General features: G+C 39.0%; 2 protein-coding genes across 7 annotated transcripts in view; one reads left to right on the forward strand and one right to left on the reverse strand.

The window, feature by feature from the left end:
• Positions 1 to 1,263: 1,263 nt before the first annotated feature.
• On the reverse strand, positions 1,264 to 9,420 carry LOC116065083 (acyl-CoA-binding domain-containing protein 5A-like). Of its 2 annotated transcripts, XM_031320543.2 has the most exons (14): positions 9,299 to 9,420; positions 8,911 to 9,032; positions 8,461 to 8,584; positions 7,913 to 7,985; positions 6,898 to 7,048; positions 6,659 to 6,697; positions 6,079 to 6,303; positions 4,851 to 5,063; positions 4,444 to 4,538; positions 2,239 to 2,425; positions 1,852 to 2,060; positions 1,694 to 1,744; positions 1,495 to 1,610; positions 1,264 to 1,387 (listed from the first exon to the last, which is right to left on the reverse strand). In XM_031320543.2, exons 2-14 carry the CDS (start codon positions 8,990 to 8,992, stop codon positions 1,375 to 1,377), a joined length of 1,578 nt encoding a protein of 525 aa, XP_031176403.1. In that variant the 5' UTR covers positions 8,993 to 9,032; positions 9,299 to 9,420; the 3' UTR covers positions 1,264 to 1,374. The 2 variants fall into 2 exon arrangements, with proteins under 2 accessions (XP_031176403.1, XP_031176405.1); XM_031320545.2 differs by lacking the exons at positions 6,079 to 6,303; positions 6,659 to 6,697.
• Positions 9,421 to 10,411: 991 nt separating this feature from the next.
• LOC116065075 (abl interactor 1-like) overlaps positions 10,412 to 23,930 on the forward strand; it is a 27,428-nt gene continuing 13,909 nt past the window's right edge. For 4 of the 5 annotated variants that reach the window (XM_031320529.2, XM_031320531.2, XM_031320530.2 and 1 more), the window contains exons 1-3: positions 10,412 to 10,677; positions 16,522 to 16,689; positions 21,867 to 22,043. In XM_031320529.2, coding sequence (XP_031176389.1) covers positions 10,561 to 10,677; positions 16,522 to 16,689; positions 21,867 to 22,043 — 462 coding nt within the window. In that variant the 5' untranslated portion in view covers positions 10,412 to 10,560. Of the gene's footprint in view, positions 10,678 to 16,521; positions 16,690 to 17,594; positions 17,731 to 21,866; positions 22,044 to 23,930 lie in introns of those variants that run through there. The other variant, XM_031320532.2, reaches the window with a different exon arrangement.

Below are 23,930 nucleotides of genomic sequence, written 5' to 3' on the forward strand. Positions count from 1 at the left end.
TGTTTGCCTCTATAGTCTTTTACTGTAAGATGTCAACAAGATTCAACAAGACATTTTCACCTGGCTATATCCAATGTTTAGATCTGTTGTGGTATTTATACAAATTAGCACATACGTAATTAGATTATGCACCGTTTGCCCATGTTAACAAACAATTTCAAAAAACTTGTAATACATTTTTTGTTTGCCTTGATGTAAGTAATCAACTCAGTAATTTTCATGGTGATATCTAAAGGTTAACATTTTTAGCCTATTCACATGAGAAAAAGAATGAATAGGCGTATGAATAGGCTATATTTGGGTCTTTTTCGAAACTTTCCCCTAATGAGATTCTTCGGTTTTTATTTTTCCTTACTCAGGACATATTGAGGATACAAAATCAGTTGAGTTTGCTTCTGTTGCAATTTGTCCTAGGTTGACCCCCATTTCGGCTTAAAATGACTGGACTATTCAGTATACAATTTAAATATTATTCAGCTAATTTACAGTCTAAAATGTGATATATAAACTATAACCTTACCACTTATATTTTCCAGCCCAGCTCATGTAATCAAGTTTTTTAGCAGTTAATCTCGATTTTGAACATCAAATGATTTACTAAAATACATGTTTGTCCAATGAATGTGTTTATTGCAAGTCAAAATTTGCTTCATACACTTATGTTTAACAACTGCATTATGAAAGCACCACACTCTTGCTTTAAAAGAGAATTCTTTATTTTCAGTGTACAGCTGAAAAGAAAAAAGAATGAATATATGGATTTTCATTACTTTTTTTGCAAAAGTGCAATCTTTGATACTAATGCACTGACGCCATAAAATAAATATAAACTTTTTACACATAGATAACAATTTTGGTCGCTATTTGGTCTAAAAAGAAATTCATCTAAAATATTCCTATATTTCAAATGAAATATAAAAGACTCTTAGTAATCAGAAAAAAATCTTGTTTGACATGAAACATGAAAAGAAACCTAAAATAAACAATGACATGTACAATAAATAAATAAAGGTCCACAGCTACTGTATGATAATAAATTAATTTCAATTACAAGTTGACTCAGTTATGCGAGTTGTGTATACTGAGTACCTGGTGATCTGTAAGACATGTCATAAATAAGGTCACCAACTAATGCTAAGCTCACTGTAACAAAAAAAATGTGCCAGCCTTTATAATGCACTAATCTTCCCTTTCTTAAACACCTAAAAAGTATCCATGAAGTCAAAATGCTACACTCTATTGTAGAGTCCCCCTTTACACACCTTTCTGACCATTCATTTATCTAAAGTGGCCTTTCCATTTCTACTGATGCCTCAGTATACTCCGTCTGTGACAGTGGCTTGAAAAAGCAACAAAAGACGGTTGTCAGAGAATTCAGGGGATTTTCCTATGAGGAAAAAAGGTGAAACTGAGTTTTAGTAGTCTGTAGTATGGCTATAGGCAAAATGAATTAGTGATAATAAAGCAGGGCATTTTTGATCAGTATCTGCTCACCTTCTTCTCCGTTGTAAGTAAAGCTGGACAAGCCAATGGGCAATCAGAGGCCAGAGTGCAGTTAAAACCCCTGTGAGTGGAGAGAAGTCGAAAGGCCACCAAGACGGTCTCAGGAACTACAAAAATAAAAAACATGCATTAAATTAGATATTTAAAAAACAAAACCATTTTAAATTTTAAATAAAAATCTAATAAGGACCGTTTGTACTGCGGGTAGAGAGTCCTCCTGCCTTGGCGAAGATAATCTTGACTGAAACATTGAATAAGAAAATGTAGAAATCTATCAATAAATATTTAATAAATTGTCATGGAGACAGTCTGAGGTTAACACTGTGGCTAACATCTGTGGTCTTTCACCTGTGACACCGTGAGCGCCTCCAGAGCGTGCAGCCTGTGCAATACTGTGGTCATGTCATGCTGCAGCCTCAGCAGAGCTGTAGCTATTTGCTCATTGATGTTTCCCCTGGCAACGCTGACAGGATGTCTGCTCTGTGACACACAACAGCATGCGGCATCTACACTGGCACACCGCTGAGAGCTGCAAGTAGCCCTTGGCGATTGTGAACCTGAAACAGGAGTCAGAATTTGACAGGTTAATGCTACAACATGCAACTTTTGTGGAAAACGGTGATGTGTTTAAAAGGTATCTAATGCCTTTAAATTCTTAGGAAGATGAACTAAGTGCACATCTTAGGAGAAAGGTAAATTAGGGATACAATGTCAGTATAAAGTCGACAGTCTCACCTCTCCCTCTTCTTGACAAGGAGCTGTTGTGCTGGCTTGCACTAATCCTTTCTTTAAGGTAGGACTCCCCCACGAGTACTTGATCCTCTCCTCTATTCGGGGTAGTGTTGCTCTCAAACCAAAGATCACTTTGCCTCACAGAGGCAGCTCCTGATCCCGGTGACAGTATGTTTGATGTAGACAGCCCCTTGGTAGGAAGAGAGTCAACCACAGTTTGAATAGCCATTCGGGTCAGAACACTTTATATTTGTGTTTTACTTTATTACTTTTTTCTATAATGTTGACATTATTAAAGAAATAGTTTGACAATTATGGGAAGATTCAAAAATCCTTTATTAATCCCACAATGGGGACATTCACACTGTTGCAGCAGCAAGGGATAGGAGGAAAAGTAGAAGACACAGGAACTATTTTATTAGCTTTTTTGCCTAGGTTTTCATGAGAAAATAAACGTAGCTTATTTTAGCTTAGCATAGTGACTGGGAGCAGGGACAAACAGCCAGCTTGGCTCTTCCTGAAGAACTGAAGCCGCCTACACATGATCTGCGGTAAATCTGTGCTCGCTGTGCCATTGTTTTCCTATGGGGAGAGCGATGAAGACAACTCGGAGGAAGCGCTACCCTTGGCGTTGCGCACCACTCGAAATTACCGCTAAACCCTGCGTTAAAAATTTAAATGATTAAACTTTAAAGTGGCTATATGTAACTTTCAGTTTGTGTTGATTCTAGTGGCCGCTTTGGACAAAAGCGGTAGTGTTTTTACCACACCTGCTGTCATAAAGGTCTTTTCTTTACGGTGCTGTATTGCCCACTATAGATTACTGAGTTAGCGTTACTGGGAGGTCATATAGTCGCGATGACTATTTTGCACAGACAGAAAATCATACATTTACAATAAGAAAATAAGTTACAGACGCAACTTTACATTTCAAGTGTTGTATACGGTAACTTAGCCTACTTTGGATGTATCGTGAGCCGGGTATCACTGTCACTGTGTCTCGAGCCAAAGCATTAAGAGTTTGTTGTAGCAATAATAACTTGCATTTATACTGCGCATTTCACGAAACCCAAAGATGCTTTACACAAGTAACGTTACAAAGGGACAAGGGAAAAGAAAATAGCATGCCAACACAAACACGGACTAAAAGGAATAAAACGTCTGCGTTAAATGGAAGGGGGACGTAATTTACTCTAAACCACATTGCGCATTGTAAAGTTATTTTATGAATTAAATAGACATATTACATACCTGAGGGCCTATTCGGGGACGCTTTTGTAATCATATACATTCCCGTAACTGTCTCCATCTGTTGATGGCCGAGATTGACTCAGTTTTGCCCGTTGTCTTTCACTTTCCCTTTTAGCTTTTAGTTGTTCTTTGTTTAATTTCCTTCTTTTCTGTGATGGCTCTGCCCCAGTATCAGCCATAACTACAGTAGGTCATTTCTAAAATAAAATTAGAATACAAGTAGGCCTATATAGTGTAAGTGTTACACCAAAATCTGTGACCTGTCAGAATGTGTGCTCTGTAGTGCCGTCTACCTGCCGAAAATCATTTTGTGACTTTGTGGGAAAAATCGAACCTGGGCAGAGGCATTAATAAAAACGATACAAAAATAGTGTTCTTTTCACTGTTAGTCTTGTTTGCTGTTACAGGTCATTTATGATCATCAGATGAAAATTACAGTTTCAGAAACATTTAAAAGTTACATTTAGTAACTTTAACCTCGTTGCCGCTGACCTTTCAAGGCAAAAACAAAGCCAGAAGCAATGATGACGTACACCTGCGCTGCGCTTTGCCTCTGTGCCTGCAATATGCTCTGCAGCCTACCTTGTGGTTTTACCTCTGATCATGTGTAACTTTTCAAGCTAGTTTGATCTTTACTAAGAAAGTATAAACAACATGTTGTGGTTTTATGGGGGTTTATCTGCTGGACTATTTCTTGGCCGGGCGCAATGATTTCCTGGAGTCTACAGTGAGCTTTAGAGGTGCTGGTACTGTATGTCGGTCGGCACTTTCCCTCTGCTTCCAGTCTTTATGCTAAGCTAAGCTAGTGGTCTCCTGGCTATATATTTTGTGTACAGACATGAGCGTGGTATCGATCTTCTTATCTAGCTCTCGGAAAGAAAGCAAATGAGCGTATTTCCTACAATGTCAAAACTAGTCCTTTAATGTGGTGCACAGTATGAAGGAAGGACAACACACCTCTTCCATGGCCAGATGCTCCATGGAGTCACAGAATTCCTCATTATCTGAGTCTGTAGATCGGTGGTTCTTCTCAGGAAAAGCATCACTATGACCTGAACATGAACAAAATGGTAAATTTTATACCGTTCTTCAGTGTACATCTACATAATAAACATTCATGTTAGTTTATTATATTTTCTGTTTTTCTCTTTTTTTGTGCTATTATATTTGCTGCTGCCACAATAACGTTTTCACAGTGATACTTTATTTTTCACCTTATCCTAATCTTATAGTTTATCTAATGGTTTCGATGAGCATAATCATTATTATAAACTATTAGGTATTTGTTATCAAACATTGTGCTTTTTTTATAGTGTTAAACAAACATATGCACAATTTCTTTTTGCATTAATGTGAGATCTTACCACTCAGGTGTCCATTAAAGAGCATATAGGAGTTATACTGCACACTGGGCTCTATGGAACAGGCCAGCTCTTCCTCCTCTGCCTCGCTGTTGAGGGAGCTGTGTGTCCCGTTGGTGAAGGAAGACATGCTGGGCTCCATGCTGCTGCTGGACCCCCCTGTGTCAGACCTCCACCTTTTCTCCACCATCAGCAGCTTCGGGTCAGGCCTCCAGACTGAGGCAGAACAATAGAGAGTAGAGAGAGAGAGTATGACAAGTGACATGTTTTTTTATGTGCCCTTTGTCTAGCCATTTTTTGCCCTGGATGTACTTTTTTTTTATCTTACTGAAATACTGTTCTCATTTATATGAATGTATTCAGAGGGAAAAATATCACATTCATTTACTTTCAATGTAAACTATGAACATCTTGCAGCCTTAACATTAACCCAAGTGTGTCACATTATAGTGAAAACGTTATTCTTAAAAAATAAATAAATGTGTGCTGGCTGGTCGTTAAGTCACTTCTCTAATATTCTGCGAGTGACCAACTGAAGAACACAGCAGAAATACACAAACAGCTACTCTCCTTCCCTTTTACACTTAGAATAAAGAAGCTAAAAATATTCGTAACCAGTACCGATACCAATACCGTGACTTTGATACCGGTTCCTAAACTTTTTTTATACACATTTTATAAAACAAAAGAAATTACAACATTACGGCACAAATCTTTGTATGCATGTTCTAGCCCCGACTAAGTAGCCATCTCTGTGTAACGTAGAGTTGTTCCAGTGTGTCTACAACATGTAACATTAGACAGCCAATCACAGATGATATTAGATCTTGGTAGAAGCATGCTGCATGCTGATTGTCTCACTGACGCTGACGAGATTTACTCCTCAGGTATTGAAAATGGGTATTAAATGACGAGGCATTTTTCAATACTCTATACTAAGGAGGCAATTCGGTCGGTGGCTAAAAAGTATTGAATTCGGTACCCAGCCCTATCAGTAATGCAAGTGTGCATAGAGTAAATAAGTAAGCTGTGCTACAAAAAAACAAAGCATTCTTCAGAGTGTGTTAAAGGTTACAAACAGGTCACAAATATATTGATTATTTTCCTCCAAAAAGGCTAAATACCTTCCTAACACAACTGGGCACTGTAGTTTTTAACAAAAGTGTGTGTAACCTCTACAACATAGCAAATTTCACAACACAAAACAGCTAAGAACTACAACTACAGGTACCTTTTTCCTCCTCCTCTTCATCTGCCTCGTCTTCATCGTCTGTATTGTCTTCTTCATCCTCATTCTCCTCTTCCTCACTTTTCACCCAATCACTACTTTCCTCCTTTCTCTCGATTTCACTATTTTCTTTGCTTCCCTCTGCCTCCTCGCTACTGACACTTATGCCATGACCACTGCTGTCATCTTCTTGGAGGTTTTGTATATCATCCCATAGATCCCCATAGCCTGAGCGGTGAGGGAAACACTCTTTATCACAGTATATGTTGCACAATGTAAATCTACACAAAGCAAAGACATACACACAGTTGGTTGACAGAACATTTTGCGTCCCACAGCTTCTACACACTACATCTATACCACAAAGTGCAAATAATGTACGATAACAACCGACACACTGACCAACTACAGCATATACATGACAGATTACACAAGACAATTTCATTTCATTTCAATTTACACGTTTCACTCTGTTCTCAGTCAAATAAACAATGAAAGCAACATAAATTAGGTTAAAAATAAGCTTATACACTGTGGGACCAAACTATCAACTCTACAGCTACTGTGAACACCAAAGACTCGCCTTCCATTGTTGGTTTGTTCAATTGTTTGACCAGCTCATCTAGTGATAAAAAAACACAAATAAGACAGGCTCAGTATTCCAGAAAATGTAATTTGTGTGACTAACAAAGAGGACCAACAGCAGTACTACATCCCCCTTAAACAGCAATGCTCTCCCTCAGATTGTGTTCTGCTTTGCCTTTGATGTGCCTTCAATTGTGGAGTTATTATGGCATTGCTAATCATGTAGGCCAACATTACCTGTATGGTTTGCAAAAGGCCTGGTAAAGGGTCTCCTGTCCTGCTCAATTTCTTCAGCTTCTTCTCCTTCTACGTCCACCTCTGTGTAGAAGTTACCAAGCTTCTGTACCAAGTTAGACACTTCTTCTGAGATTGGAATGGCCTCCAAAATCTGATAACACACAAATAATAAAGTTATCTAGTTAAATATGCATCATTTGAAACTGTCACAATAAAACATATTTCTTTTGCATAAATAGGTGGGGCAAGACTGTCAACAAGTCACCAGAAAACAAGTTAATTACATATAATTACATACAGCAAAGGCTGACTGATTTATCTGTTGAACCAGTTAATGATTAAAACAGCTGGTAACTGGAGGAATTGAAGCCACTCAGGTGCGATGAGGTGAAAAAATGTATAACAACAAAATTTGCAAATGCAGTTTCTGCTGTTATTTAAAAGGTTCTGTCATTGTTTTAGCAAGTTGTTGCATCTTAAAGGTCCCAGATTTTAAAAAGTGAGATTTACATGTTTTTGTTTTATTATAAAGCAGGTCATGGTGCTATATAAACGCGCCAAAGTATTGGACAAATTAAAAGTTTGACCTGATGACGGTGCTAGATGAACAAGTCAGGGGATCACCAAAGTGTGCATGATACATCCACTGGGGACCAGGAATATCTGTACAAAATGTCACGGCAAATCTCCTCTGGCTTGAAAATAAATATCTGATAGATAAACTGCATCATCATACTCATAAATTGTCTAATAATTTGTCTTGACACAAAGTGTCTTTAAAGATTTAGAAATCAGTAACCTATAAGAAAACTTATATTAGAAAAACAATCAGCCTAACATAAGCACATCATGTATTCTAAATATACATATATTTACTGTGTGTGTTAGGCATGCACATGCTTCTTGTCATGGCAAAACATAAATGTGAAGAAAGAGATGTGTACTCCAAGTTGATTAACTTTGTATTGCTATGCTGCTTCTATTCAGCTATTCAGTTTTCCATGAAAGGACTTACCAGCTGGATGTCCTCGACATAGTTCTTCATGGCTTTCTCCTTTGTCATATTTCCTAAAGAGCTCCATGAATCCCTGGTAACACAAAGTCAACACTTGAACACTAAGAGGAAAGTGAACACTGGCTAACTAATGTGCAGTTAGCAGTATTACGTTGTGCAGAAATCTCACTAAACTTAATCTATTCTGTATTAGCAAGATTATCCATATATCTGCAGTATTGTGCAGTAATATTTGGCTATAATTAAAATAAGTTATTTAGAACAATAGTGTAGCAGGCATGTGGAGTGACTTTGGGCCTTTGGGCTGCATGCTTGTGTGAAAGGTGCTTTATAAATAAATAAATAAAGTTGAGTTTGACCCTTGACCTATAGGCTTTCAGCGGACTTTGATAGTATGAATATTATGGATCTTATGCATATAAGTTAGTGTGAAAAATGCAAATGCACCAGCTGTCTATCTTCTGTGTTGCTATTAGTCATAACTCTGAATTTAGTTGTGAAATATAAAAATCAAGTGTGCATTAAGACAACATATTACAGGTACCTACCATTTAGCTTTTCCACGAGTGTCCCAGAAGCCGTTAGGTCTGGGAATGTTGCAGGGCCCCACAGTGGCCTGCTTGTAGTAACTGTAGAACAACAGCATCATGTCATCAGATGGCTGGAAAGGACCTGAGCAATGAAGGAAACAAATTAAAACATAGGCTACATGTGCAGGGCTGCTTGAAAATGTAATAAAATGCTGAGATACATATAGTTACAGGAGTTGTTATTAGACTTGAGAAATGACTGATTCGGTTAATCAGCTCTTATCCTTTTAGCAGCTTTATCAATAGAGGGTCAGCCAAGAGTGACATCTCTAAAACGCTCTGCATGTAGGTCAATCACCTAGAGTGTTTACACACAAACAAGCACAGACTTCACATGGCACATAACTGAAAACCAGTTCAATCACTTTCATTTATAGTCGAGGATAGAATAAAGAAAGTCATCATCACCTTCTTCAGGCAAACTCCGGATCACTTCAACTGCAGCAACAAATTTCGCCTCCAGGCTGTGTTTGTCCTCTTCCTGCGCCATGCTGACTCCCAAAAAGCATGAAACGAAGGAGTCCTCACATCTTTGAACAATAATATGAAGCAATTAATGGAATAATCAAGGCAGTTCAGAAAGTGTTCAGCGATGGACACTTCAACACAATTTGGTCATCACTGCAGCTAGTTGCCATGTCTTATCTAAGGAGGCAGACTGTTTCCTTTTTAATCTAGGAGATTCTAGGACCAATTTGGCCTATTTAATAAGCCCTTGTCGGTTTAGCGACAATTGCCTTTAGTATTTTATTTAGCAGGAATGATTCCCCCTATGGCTGATTTGTTAGAAACTCACCACATAGGCTAGTTCATATTCGCCGGTGCAATAATTATTTCATTAGCCCGGTGTCTGTCTGGAATATATGCAGCAGAAAACCGGTCAAGGATGAGTCAAACTGTTTACGTCTAATTGCTAAATATATCTGGGAAATGTAGTTTTTGTGGAACCAAGCATCGGAGAATAGTATGTTAAAACGCAACGTTTACTCCTTCAAGTCCCACAAACCCATCTCAGTCGAGATTTAAACCGCGGTGATGTATGGGAAATGTAGTGTCGTGAAAGTATACCTCATAAAGCAAAATAGCACTGAGGAGCGCAGTCCTTATGTAAACTTTTTTTTTTTTTTTTTTTTTACCGAAACATGTTGTGATACCCTACAAGGGACTATAGTGTGTATTTAAAACTTAAAAATGAATGAATGAATTTTAACAGTGTTTTTCCTATCTCATATAAAATCACATAGGGTTTACTCAACACATCCAATCTGTAGTGATACGTTTTAATGTTATGTTGTATGCATCTTTTTGAAAATTATAGAATTACCATAGTTTATAAAACGTTTTATAAAGCCTAATGCCTATCTGTTACCATTATCAAGGCTTTCATATGGCTAAATATTCAATTTATGTTTAGTAATTGTGATGACTGATGCACGATGATAATGTCGATGATGTTTGTAACTGTAAAATTATCCTCACACACGTTACACTTTACTATTCTGCTTGCCGTGTGTGCCTTATGATATGATCTGACTTGATGTTTCAATTGCCACATGTATTTTGTGTAGGCTATGAATAGAAAGGGGTGAAGAAATAGGGTACATAATAGGCCTATGCAAATGATTCCCGCATAATTAACATATACATTTAAATATGTAGGCTACCATTTAAGCTAAAATATATTTCACGTGTTATTTTATAATAATTAAAAGAATTATAAAATAACACGTGAATAATAATAAAAAAAAGAATAATAGTAATAATTATTATTATTACAATCATTATTAGCATTATTAAAAAAAAAAAAGTATGGACTTATACGTCATGACAGTGAAATGTCATTGATTGGTTTACTGCTCTTCTCCCTCTGCCTCTAAGCCAATCACCGGCCACCGTTTATAACGTAGCTGCCATTTGTCACAGGCTGTTGTGAATCGGAGGCCAGCGGCCCCACAATGCCAGGCGGGGGAGCCCCTCTCTCAGCTACACACCGCAGCATCACCGCCGCCTCGCCTCACTGAAAAGGACAGAGAGGAGAGAAATGCAAAGGGATGTAAGATGGCAGAGCTACAAATGCTATTAGAGGAGGAAATCCCTGCCGGTAAAAGAGCTCTTGTGGAAAGCTATCAGAACCTGTCCCGGGTTGCGGAATACTGTGAAAACAATTATGTTCAGGTAAGAGATGCCTAACGGCCGTTAAATTTGATGATTGTATCTGCTATCTCCGTCGTGTCTGCGGTGCTGTAGTAGAAGTGAGTGAAACCACAGTGACAGGAAATGCTGGTCGTAACGAAAGGGATCCTAAAACCGCTAGCTACACGTAATGTAGTGGCCTTTTCTCCCGGTAAAGCGATTCAGTCAATCAGGGCTGTATTTCGTTATTTTCTTGTTTTGGCTTGTCGGCCCGGTTTACCGGCTATAACGTTATCTGATGTGTTGAAAGCTGCTGGGGCTTACAGAGGGTGTGTCGTTGTTATGACCGAGTGGTTTTGATACTGGTATTCTTTGATAGGTACCTGTGTGACAGAATATGAATTGCCCACATTTGTATCATATTGACATTAGCGTTAATTATCCTTTTTTCACATGATTTAAACCAAACCGGCGTCTCACGTTTGGGCCACATAACATCAATAACATTTCGCGTTATAACGAAAAACTCGCGAATGAAATCTAAGATCCATTTTACTCGTGCACATTTTAAAAAGCTAACATTAGCAAAGTTCTAAGCACTTAGTCATATTTTCTGAATGCTATTGCACCAGAAAATAAATTAGAAAAATACAATGAAACGCTTAGCTAGTCCATAAAAACTCATAACTGTAGCATTTTGAGTACAGGAACGATTTAGTCTTTGCCATTAGTCATTAACGTAGGCTCCAAGCATCTCTCAACTGTCAGGTTACTTTTGAAAGGATATCATGTAGGCCAATGTCAAGTCCTTAAATACTTTTAGAGGAAAACATAAGTCATTGAAGACTCTAGATGTGGAGTCAAGCTACTCATGATGCAGATATATCATGTGTTTGCCACAGGGCTGAAAACATGGCTCCAGAGCATGTCCATTGGATCATTTGCTTGTAATCAAATGTGTGTTGCAGGTTAATGATGTAGGTGTGCTTTTTGCATATACAGACTGAATGTTAAATCAGTGTCAGGATAAGTATGAATCAGAAGCAATGGTTCCCAAACTGGAGACAAACCTGGGTACTTGCAGGTACCATTCAAGTTTTACTTGTAATTGTATTACTTTAATTGGAAGTAACTGTTTTGAAGAAAGACATTGTTACAAGCTAGTGTTATTTCCCTACACACAAAATACTGTAAAAGGTAAATCAGTTCTGTACATGTTCAACGTCAAAATGTTTCTCAGAATAGGGATCTCCCACAATTTTGGGGATTTCTAGCCTGAAGAGTTACTCACAATACATGTCATCACCCTGTTACTTTGCCACAGTGAGAATGTATTCAGTTAATGTGGGTGAGAGTGTGAGCTTACATCATAGACCATAGCTTGAATGGTCTGGTGTGAACAGCAGTGTCTGTTGACCAGAAACCCCAGTGTGTTCCAGCATAGTCATTTTTTGACTGTGGTGCTGATGAAACCCACAGTTAGCTGTAATAACATGTCAGATCACTTTGCCTAGCTTATCATCAGAACTGCAATGTACACTCATTGCTTGAATGCGTGCTTAAATACTGACGAGCATGCACAGCTCTGTGTTGAAGTGTGCCCAGCCCAATATCATTATGCAGAAAGCTACCCAATGAATTAAATATTAAGCTCAAAGGTTGTGCTATTATTACATTTTACTTAAGGTCTTACAGGTACATGTCCCTTTGTGGCCAATTCCGTTGACATGGGGAGAGGAAATGTCATGCTTCTGTTGGTAAAAAGCTATTATAGGAAGCAGTGGGTTACAAGTTAAACCAGATGGCTGATATACTGTATTCATGTTCCCTTGGGGATGTTTTACATTTCAGTATTTTCGATTACTGTGGACATTAAATTATGATTTTGGCAGACTACATCTTGTTAGGCCAGGTTGATAGCTTGACCCTGTCTACTGTGTCACTTCCAGGCAGAAATGTATGTGGTTTCATCCATAAACTTGTGGATAAAACCTAAAAAAAATCATAGAAATCATGCTTCATGCATGCAAACTCCAAATTAAAAAAAAACAAACATATTTTTGCTGATTGATGATACTCACAAATCATCACTTTGGAATTGCTTTAATCTCTGATGCAATGAAACCACGAATGTGAGGTGCTGCAGATTGACAACAGATGTGCCCAGCGGTGATATTGATGTGTCCTTCACATACCAGTTGTCAAGTCAAGAGAAAAATCCCTGACATGTTTTGGAAATGTTGTACTACACTGCATGAAGCAAGGTTAGAAATGAGCAAAACTGACAAAACTGGTGTATATTTGTAGGCGTCGGCGACAATGAGAAAATAGAAAATTGCTGCTGGATGGTTTTTGATCACAGCTTCTTTAAGCAATGTCCATTCTCAACTCATCATATTACCTCACTATGTAACCCAACACCTTATGAAACCAATAATTATACCATACCATACCATGTCTATGAGTCACATTATGTTACCAATCTCCAGAAAGTCCAGTTTTTTTTGGAAAGAGTATCACCCAAATAAGATTGTTGCATTGTTGTTGCATTTATATGTTGTCGAATAAGACAAAGATAAATACTTTCTTGCATAATATAATTGAACTGCCATTTAAGTCATAAAAGATTTGTATGGTTTAACTGTCACAAAAATATCTAATTCTATGCATACATTTTTATTTTACTTTGAGAAAATTAAGTGATTCAATTGACAGCATCCCAAGCTATTTATAAAGTGCTTATAGTTCTTTGTTTTAATACATTTATGAGAAATGGGTGCATGATGCTTTTTACCCCCTTCTCTGCTAATTTTTAAAGCCATGTACTTTAGTGTCACTTTCTGCGGCAATATCTAGAATATTGCCTGGGATATGAACATGCATGTATGTGCAGCTTCTCCTTAATAATGATTTCTTAGGGGACATTAAAAACATTAGCTTGAATTCCGCATGCATATGAACACACTTGACAAACACAACAGGGAATTAAGAGTAAAGAGGCGGGCCATCATAGCTTATGCTCAGATTGTGAGCAGTAATATTTGACATGGATTTGGATACAGTTCTTAATTTAACATTTTATAAATGCAGTTAATGCATTCATATTATCAACCAGAATAGCAAACATGCTCAAAATAACATACTGACAGTGCATGCCCTGATATGTAAATCCACTCTGACGCTGGAGGGGGAAAAGAGTTTTATTCTTAGATGAGATATTAGCCATTTGAAAAAGCTGTCACATACAAAATGATTGGTGTCATAAAAGCAGAACTCGGCTTTGTTAGTGCCTTTGTATACTACAATAGAAACTCTTTGGATGATATCTATTGTAACAGTAAGCACTGCTTATTTTGGATGGGCCTTTGCTGCTATTGGTGTGTAAATAGATCTTAACATTTAGTTTTAAAAACTGCTATATCTTAAAATGAACATTACTTTATTTATTTTGTTCCAGTATGTGATTTGCATATTTAAACCACAAAGTTCCAATCAATATGTTTGAATGGCTTTTTTTTTTTTTTTTTTGAAAGGACCAATCAGTATCAGTATGAGTATCCGTTTCCAACTTAAAGAGAAACAGTTTTTCCTCTCTACGAAGAGATGTGTGGAGAAAGGGGTGTTAGATGGAAACCCACGAGTCTGCTTAATATTTCCCTGATGTTGACCCCGCTAAAATACCCCCTGTCAGCTCACATGATACCCCTTTGACTTATCGCTGTTTAATTCATGGTTCATTTGGTGCATCATATTCCAGTATCAGAATCCATAATGAATAATGTCTATTAGGGAGATCTAGGCTAATATTACAATGGGTTTTCAATGCAGGATATTTTCAGACCTTTTTTTCCGTTGGAATTTTGTACCTCTCTTTAAATCCCAGTTCACATGTTTTCGTCATCCATCTCCCTCTCATGCATGCATTTCACAGATATTATGTCTAATGTTATTGATTATGCATGCTTTTCTATATCTTTAAATCTTGTATGTGTAAGTGGCTCATTTAGCACAGTAACATGCAAGGCGTTTCAGTAGTCTGTACATGTCTTTGGAAACATAAGTCAGCGTTTTCCAAACTCAGGTATGACTGTTCCAGTCTCTGTGATAATGCTGAGTAAGCCAGCAGTTTCATCTTCTGGCTCTGTGTTTTACAAACTGGCAGTCAAAGATCGACACGGAATGGGCCGACCTGCAGGTCCCACCAGACATCTGCAACAGATACTGGTGCTGCAGGTGGTTTGCAAGGTAGCAGGTGGGCATGTGGTCCTGTAGAATTGTTTCATGGTGCTCCTCCTGCTACCACACACACACAAACCAAATTGTTGCATGGTAACAGCTAGAAAATCATAGCTGATGTCTTTGTGGCACTGCATTTATGGGATTCTAGATTAGAGCTTTAGCTAGCCACAGAAATAATTATAGTGACTGAACAGCTTAAGATACAGCAACAGATCAAACTCAGTTGGTAGAAATATTTTCAAAGAAATGTTAAGGGTTAGATGGGAAGATTGATACCACTCTCATATCTGCCCATTAACTATCAAACTAGAGCCAAGAGAATATTAGCCCATTTTAGCGTAAATAGAGGAAACGGGTAGCAGGTGTTTAAGCATGTAACTTCCTGTAGGCTAAAACCACAACTTGTCTGTTTTTGTGCGGATAAAACAAGTAAGTTACAATATGTTAAAAGTGAGCTTTAGAGGTGCTGATACGTACATGTATTTTTTTTTTTACTTTGCAGAGAGCCAAACTAGCTGTTTTCCCTTAATTCCAGTTTTTATGCTAAGCTACGCTTGTCGTAATTTTTAAAAAATATTTTTTTTATATATTTTTTTTTTGAATGTGTTGAATCCATAGCATAGCTAGCAATTCAACTCATTCTTAAAGGACAGCTTCTTCTTGTTCCGTGAGGCTTCATGAATGACTCAAGTCATACTTGAGGTAGGATGTGAGACCACTCACCTCAACTAGCGCTAAGGTGATTAACCAATTAATAAATTAATTGAAAGAAATTAATCATTGTTTTTTTTTCAATAATGGCCTATTTTTAAGACAACGTATAATAAAGTACCAAACATCTGCAGGTCAAAGCCTATAAAATGGTAAATATTTGCATATTCTTGGCCTCATTTAATGTGTGTAAATTGAGCAACTTTTGTTTTGTTTTGGCTTTTGGTAAAACAAACTAAGTACTTTTCAACATGTGGTAGGCATTTTGACATTTTATATACTAAATGAGAAATTTAATAATGAAAAAAGAAAATAATTGCTAGTTGTAATCCTGCTTCTATTTTCCTGCAAAAAGACTGGCAGTCCCCTGTTGAAGTGGTTCTCTGTGTGGCTGCATTATCCCTGTTTTGTTTCCAAACTATAAATATGTCTATTCAGTCCCATCTCTATTTAAAGGTATCCACAAACAGATGGTTTGCACAGCCGGGTGGAGATTTAGGATCCTAGGAAATGTCTTGGCATTCCTCCTCACTGGGCTCAACTCCCACCATGCACCTGTCCCATGTGGTCCCTCTGAGTTATTTGGAAGTTATTGTTGTCCAATTCCAGGCACCTTTGCACCCACAAAGTCAGTCCCTCTGAGAATCAAGAACACTTGTTCACTTCCCTCCAGATCTTAACAGGGTTTTTCAGTTTGAGAATGAACGGTCCTGTCAAATACAGTTCCCTGTAACAAGCTGCCCTCTCACTCCCCGCTCACACAACTGATTGGAGTAACAATGAGAGTGTATCACTTCCTCTTGAGTTTCTTGGAACTTAATATCTTACCTTCCTCTGCCAACCTCTCCATTTCTTCCACCCACACATCCTTCCACTGATATTTTTTCTGACTTGCGTTTTCTCTTGCTCTCTGTCCTTTTTTCCTCTCTCTGCCAGGCTCAAGACAAGAAGAAGGCCCTGGAGGAGACCAAGGCCTACACCACCCAGTCTCTGGCCAGCGTGGCCTACCAGATCAATGCCTTAGCTAACAATGTGCTGCAGCTGCTGGACATCCAGGCCTCGCAACTACGACGCATGGAGTCCTCCATCAACCACATCTCCCAGGTACACACCACAGTGCTGGAAGATACACATACTGTATGCATGCTTAAATTGCATTCATGTAAAAGCACAATGACCAGGGCCTTTATTTACGTTAATTGCAGAGCGAGCAATGCCTTTATTTGAAGCAGACCTATATCAGACCCAGACCTTTATTTCTAATTTCCTCTGTTTAAATGTATATATCACATTTAAGTGAGACCTCTCCCTTTAATCTGTTCTACTCCTGTTTTATGTCTATAAATCCAGGATAATGTTCATTTCCACACCAGCCGTGTCACACTCACCACCAGTTTCTCGTCTTTAACAGAAATACTATTATAGAGGAACTTTGGTAAATCAAGGTGTGATTTTGAGGATTGTCATCTGAAGATTAAACCAATTTGAGTACAGTAAAGTATTTTTTGAAGCAACAACTCGCACATCCAAACAAATTCTTCTGTGCAGGTGCGTTGGATGATAAAATCAACTTAGAGACAAAGGAAAAATCCCGCACTCTGTTCTTGCTTTAGCGTCACCTTTTATTTAGAAAAACTAACGTTTCGGTCCCTCAGTACGGTAAAGTACAAACCTGCTGGTATTATTCTGTGTCATAATAACACTAGTCTCGCATTGCCAGACCTATCTCCACAGCGCTGCGGAGGAAGGTCTGGCTAGTCCACTCAAAATTCCTGGATAGGAGAAAAACATGCTCTGGTTTATTGTCATTTCTTTAAACCAATCACAATCGTCTTGGTTGGCGCTAAGTGCCGGGTGCAGGTACGGTGCCTCTGCAAAGTAGCTTCGGGAAGGAACTTGTTTTGGTAGAACGTGTGCATGTAGGGAGGCGAGCTCTGGAAGTAAAATGGCTGTTGAAGTGTGTGATGAGAATTTTACAAAAAAAAAGATAAACATAATTTCATTGTCAGTTCTTTCTAGCTCGAAGGATGTTTCCCGAATCGACCGGAGTTTAGAATGCCAACATAAAGAAAGCAGAAGGTGAGGGACATCCGGCCGAAAATGAGGGACATCCGGCAGAACCTCCAGCGGCACCGGAACAATCCCGTAAATGAAACGTCGTTGATATAGACTATAATAACACTAAAGTGCACAATGACACATACACACTTTATAAAGACAGACAAACATGGCAGGGGCATGGATCATGCTGGCGCTGCCAAACCTCCACAGCCCCTCTTCAGTCCCTCTTGCTTCATCAGCAGTTCTCTCTCTCTCTCTCTCTCTTTCCCTCTGTGTGCGGCCACCGTGCCTGTCAGCCAGTGAATGACCCCGTCCCCTCCCTGTGTGCTTCATTAAGCCTGTCAGGGATGAAGTGAAATCCTGACACCAGCTCTCTCGCCTGGTTAGCATTTTCAGCTCCTGCGTCACTCCACAGGCCGCAGGATGGAGTACAGCAGGGCGCAGTCTAATGAAGAACAACGGAACTCTTTTATAAATCCTTTAGATGGTCAGTTGATGGTGGATATTTCTGCTTCAGATGCATTAGCTCTATAGGGCCTTGTAACCACACTGATGTGAACACTTGACAGCACCCCAGTACAGAAACTCTTAAGTCAGTGTGGGCACTTAACTGTAGTTGGTACTGAGCATTTGTCTATAGTCAGTCAAGGGAGAGACTTAGAGCAGCCCCAGTCTGTCCATCATTTTCAAAATAGTTTTTTTCACAGCCGCCATTTGACTTGTCATAGCAGTAAAAGCACAGGTGAAACTAAAACATTAATGCTGGCTCCATTCCATATGATTGTATCAGTGAAGCCTACGAGCCAACATGCACAATATTAGAGCCCTAGAACAGTAACAGCTGTCTGGAAGTTATTTATTTAATACTTTAAATAAAAAAATAATAAATTAATACTGTATTTTAGTACATTTAATGAAAAATGCTTTCCTTCCAGAATGAAAAGCAATCCAAAAGACATGGCTGCATGAGAATATAAAAAAGGTACTATAATATGAAGATCTATGTCCTTGAAAGCGGCTGTCTCAAAGGAGTTATCTCACACAGATGAGTTGGAGTCACTGCAAATTGTTTGAATCTAGAGAAAAGTTAATTTCCTTTAACATGCATCCCGTACTGGTACAGGTATGTCTCCAGGGCTTTGATTCATTAATCTAGCAGTGATGTGTCCAAGAAATTACATTTTAACATGCTCGGTTGTGTCAAGTGTTTTCCCGGCGTAGGCTGTGCAAATTGTCTTGACTTGAAAGAGTTAAAAAAGGGATTAGAAAGTGAAGGTAGCCAAACATTGCTGCCAAAACCAAGCCCCAGCTCTGTAGGATTTAAAAGCCCACTGCAGAGGAGACTGTCACGAATTTCGACAAGAAATGCTACTAAATGCAAAACTGCAGCATGTTGAGTAAAAGCAGAGCTGTTGCAGCCCTTTCTCCTCTGTGTGTAACAGTTAAATTGAATGGTTGTGCCTAAATATGTGTTTGTGAAACCCTAACCCAAAAGTGCTCAGGATTCTGTTGTAATAGAAAACACAAGTACCTTCCCATGATTTCCTTTGCTCTCTCTTTTCCATTTCCTTGAGTGCTGCTGTTTGCCAGTTTGCTTTCTGATTCATGTTTTCCTTATTTATCAGAAGTTCTCATTCATCAGCTCTATGACCCACTTGTGCCTCTTTCTGCTCCATTTCAATTGAACAAATCCTCTCAAGTGCAGAATGTCTAGAATTATATCTGAGTGTAAATATAAAAAAAAAAAAAAAAAAGATAATGACACAGATGCGGATACTTGTGAGGTTTCATTCATAGCCCCGGAATATTATGTCTACTGTAGAATTGGCTGACTTTGTAGACATGTTCCTAAGCCACACTATATGAGATCATTGATGTATGAAATCACGCATCTGCTGACACGCCTTGGTCTCAATACAGACTGCATCATATTTTTCTCTTGCCAATAACACTTCAACAAGAGTAAAAAAAAAATGTACAACCTGCTTCGACTCACTGCAGAGACCAATGGCCAGCACAGATTTATTAGGCCGAAAGTACTATATAGATCCAGCTGTGAAAATTACAGCTGTACCATCTGCCCTCAGAAACATACTGCAAAGGTTGAGCCAGAGACAGCCAGATGTTTATAAGACAGCCAGATGTTTATTAGAGTAAAGATATTACAAAAGAAAATGAGATTGAGAGAGCGCAGGAAGAGCCTGTCGTCAGTGATTATGTAACAGTTATTATGTTGCAATGTTTTGTTCGTGTACGTGTAGAGGAAATGCTGAAATGAAGCTGACAGGGTCCAGTCATCACCGACAGATGTGTTCCATGATTGCTGCACCGCTGCATTTATTTTCTTCCTCATTGTTAAGAGTAATTCTTGATAGTACTATTATGGTATTGCAGTATAGACAAAGGATGGGTAGTGACAGCATTTCTTGTTTGGTGTTTGTTAAATCCACAGACTTGAAATGTTCTCAGCAATATCCCATCCCCACTTTACTTTCTTCTCTATGTCTTTCTGATCATGACAGTCCACCAGAAGCAGCTTCTAGTTTTACAGTACATGCAGTATTTTCTATCTTTTCTATCTCAAACTCTCTTTGCCTTTCTGTTCTTCTGAGTTTTTTTTGTCCTTGGTTTCTCTGATCTGCACTCCACTTCTACTCGCTTATCACTGGCAGGAAATAGGCGGGTCTTTTTTTCTTACTTCCCAGCTGAAGCTGGGCGTGTCACTTCAGTTTCCTCTCCTAAAAAAAGAGCCAAGCATGTTCTCTCTCTCTCTATATATATATATATATCTCACATGCAGCACACAGACTTCACATCAGACACAGAGAGAGTTCTGCACAGCAGCAGATAGCGACAGACGCGGGTCAACTTCACAACACCTATCAGACTTTCAATCTCTCAGTCGGATTCTTCATCTCCAGCACCCAGAGAGAGGCGGTTGCAGCAGTGGAGCTGTCTAGTCGACTGGATGAGATGTCTGGGTGGGGGATTGATGCGTGACCTTGTTGCTGTGTTGCACACACATATGAGCAAACATCTACTTACAAAACATGCACTCACATATACACACATATGTATGTTTTCATTTAATTTCAAATTAGTTACATTACAATCTAGTATGCACCAATGATACCATATGTACAGTATGATTAACAACAGTCAAGGATTCATATGTCTCCCTCAAGCCTTAATAACACTTGCACTCGTCTCCCAAGTGTGATCTCATATTCCAGAGATGAAGCTGTCTGTCCTCCCTCATTCTTCCCCACGTTTCGTTTAGCTTTCCCTCCCTACTTTAATCTCTCTCTCCTTCCAGTTTGATCTATCATTCATAAATTGAAGGTCAGTGCTTAGGCACCTGCTGTGAATGGGTGCTGTGAGCAATAATGACTGTAATCGCAGAAGAAATTGAGGTCACTAGTATTTTCACTTGCTCCTTGTGCGAGGGGTTAAAGGAGAGCTTTGTCAAATGGGCCCCAGGGTGTAGGCCAATAGAGCAGAATAGTGGGTCAGTAGGAGTTCAAAGGCTGAACCCAGAGTGTGTGTCTAAGTAGTGGGAGGCCTGGGGATTGAAAAACCACAGAGGAATGAACTGGGTGAAATTGAAAAGCCATGATTATTTTATTATTTTATATAAATACTTGATTGATATCATGCAACATGGAAAGGGTCAAGGTATGAAATGCTTAACTGTGAGTGTAGAGTGTAGCAGGCATTAAATATAGATTTGTTGTGCACAGGATAACCAAATGTTGCCTGTGAACTGTGCACACTGTGCCAGTGCTTTACATACAACATTAAAGAGCAATTAAGAAGAGACAGAAAATAAAATCAGGCTAAATTAGAATAAGATACAAATACAAGAATACAAGTTACAGTGCAGTGTAATAAATGAATAAATATTTGAATTCATGGGTTGTGGGGATGGGTTTGAGTACAAATAACAATGTTCCAAGTAAATATGATAAATAGGTTTGGAATTGTTTTTACAACTGAAATAATTTTTTATGTCATTACAGAGGGGGTACCGTTGGGTACTGGCACAGAATTTTAGGTACCGTAAGCGGTATCGGTACCAGTAAAAATGTGCTTGCAAAATAGATAACAGATAGCAGAAGGGATGAGAATGCCTGACATCACGCGCTGGATGCCCTGTACATCTGGTAAGCCGGACTAGTTGTACCCCATCACTCATGTCCCCCTTCATTTCTCTCCTGCAGACAGTGGATATCCATAAGGAGAAGGTGGCACGTCGAGAGATTGGCATCCTGACCACAAATAAGAACACTGCTCGCACCCACAAGATCATCGCCCCGGGCAACATGGAGCGGCCGGTGCGCTACATTCGAAAGCCCATCGACTACACACTGTTGGATGATGTGGGACACGGTGTCAAAGTAAGACATTTATCTGTCATTATGTCAAAAAAAAATCCCTCATAGTTTGTTTAAGTGTAAACAAAACATACTTTAGAGAAGGCAGGCAGACAAAATATCAATGCGTTTATATAGTCCTATCAAGAGCACACTAGTTTCTGTTTACGCTCTAGTTACTGTTTTTTCAGAAAGCACTTCCACACGCTTCTTTCTTCACCACAACCAAAGTCATTACTTTGATATATCGTCTTGATTTCCAGTGTTAATCAATTTTGCTCGACAGGAAAACACATACTTACTCAAGTTTACACTTGACACTTTCATGTGAACAAGACTGTCTACTTTCATAATTCACTCACACTGCAAGCCGATCAATACACTGGCCTTTTAGTTAATTAAGTACAGAAACACCTAGAAATGTATCAAACACTCGTCCAAGAAGGAGATGTGAAGTCGGTAGCTGACTGAGGCTAAAAAAGCTGTGCTTGTCAGAGGTTTTGTTCATGCCCAGTATCAACTTCCTAAGCTGGAAGTTAATGAAAAGCATTTGTGTGCCAAGGCCAAGTGCTGCTACTCACACCATCACATCCCTTATTGAATTGTGGGAAAATATTCTTTCAACCCTTTTCCGGCTCATTCTCACAAAAAAAATTGTATTCTCTCTCCCCATGATCCATCTGTTTTCTCCTTTCCCCTCTTCTTCTTCTCCTTCTCTTTTATATAACATTCTTTGGATTTTTTTGCCTGTGTGCGAGTGTGTAAACACAGTCATTTGCATTGATTGCTGGTGTCACACATTTCCGCAGCTTGTGTGAGTCGTCCTCTTCATCCCTCTCACCCTGTCTGTCTCTTTTGAGATAGTGGCTGATTTTCAAACATTCGCTGATTTAAATTCAAAAGCCAGTGTTTCCTCGTCTGAGAGCTGGCTCACACTGAGGCAGATTTGGCATGGCCCACTATGCAAATTAAGCATCATTCATGGATGCTGCAAATGATGGATCTCTGCAGAAATCAGTGAAGATCAGTGTAGATGTTGGAACATATGCAAGCTTTTTTTCCTTTTCAAATATACCCTCATAGGAAAACAGACGATGATGCTGCCAGCACGTTAAAAAACACGACTCCGACATCTGTAGAGTGACTGATTTTGGGAGTTTAGTTACTTAGATCATAGTTTTAGGACAGAAGAAAGGGTTTGAAGACTCCCTGGCTACTCGCCAATTTGAAATTATCTGTTATAATTTGTGTGTGCGTGCGTGTGTGCGTGCGTGCGTGCGTGTTTTTGTTGGTGCAGACATGCGTATCACATTCCATACTTTCGCCCCAGATCACTTTATCTCTCACACACGTCTGAATAATTCAGAAGGATTGATATAATTTCATACTCACTACTGCATCAGATAGAAATGTGAATTTTTCTGAGAATGCATGTAGTTTGTCTGTGTTTTTGCTTTTGCGTACATATATGTCCATGGTGTGTTCATACTGTGTGGGGAATTGGCAGCTTATTAGCACTCCATCCTTACAGCCTATTTCCTCCTTGCTGTGGTGGATTCCCTCGAGCGTTCAAGGCGTGATCATCACCCCTCTGCATTTCATCCACATAACCAGGGGAACTCACCCATGGATAGATGAGAAGTCAGACTTGAGCATGGAAAGACCCATTCACACATTTACGGATGACTGTGCTCACCCCTCCACCTTAACAGCCTTTGTTGGCATTACTAGCAGTTACCAGGGTGACATCGTTTCAGCCACATTACAGCCACTCCGAGAGTCTGAACGCCTCACTGCTGTTATTTATGACCTCGTTGTGCTTTACTGCCCATGTTTTTTTCTTGGTGCAACACTTTAAACGTCAGCACAGCCGCATGTTGCTCAGGCACTGCTCATTATTTCTAGTGCGTC

The sequence above is a fragment of the Sander lucioperca genome, chromosome 9, assembly GCF_008315115.2.
Source record: "Sander lucioperca isolate FBNREF2018 chromosome 9, SLUC_FBN_1.2, whole genome shotgun sequence".
In the NCBI taxonomy this organism is placed as follows: domain Eukaryota; kingdom Metazoa; phylum Chordata; class Actinopteri; order Perciformes; family Percidae; genus Sander; species Sander lucioperca.

Bases quoted from the DNA above. Each gene is read 5' to 3' on its own strand.
- LOC116065083 (XM_031320543.2), bottom strand. From the start codon at position 8,992: ATGGCGCAGGAAGAGGACAAACACAGCCTGGAGGCGAAATTTGTTGCT. The intron at 2,426-4,443 runs GTGTGTTGTCCT...CTTCCTACCAAG, and splicing joins AGCATCTGGCCATGGAAGAG to GGGCTGTCTACATCAAACAT. The intron at 2,061-2,238 runs GTGAGACTGTCG...CTCCTGTTTCAG, and splicing joins CTTGTCAAGAAGAGGGAGAG to GTTCACAATCGCCAAGGGCT.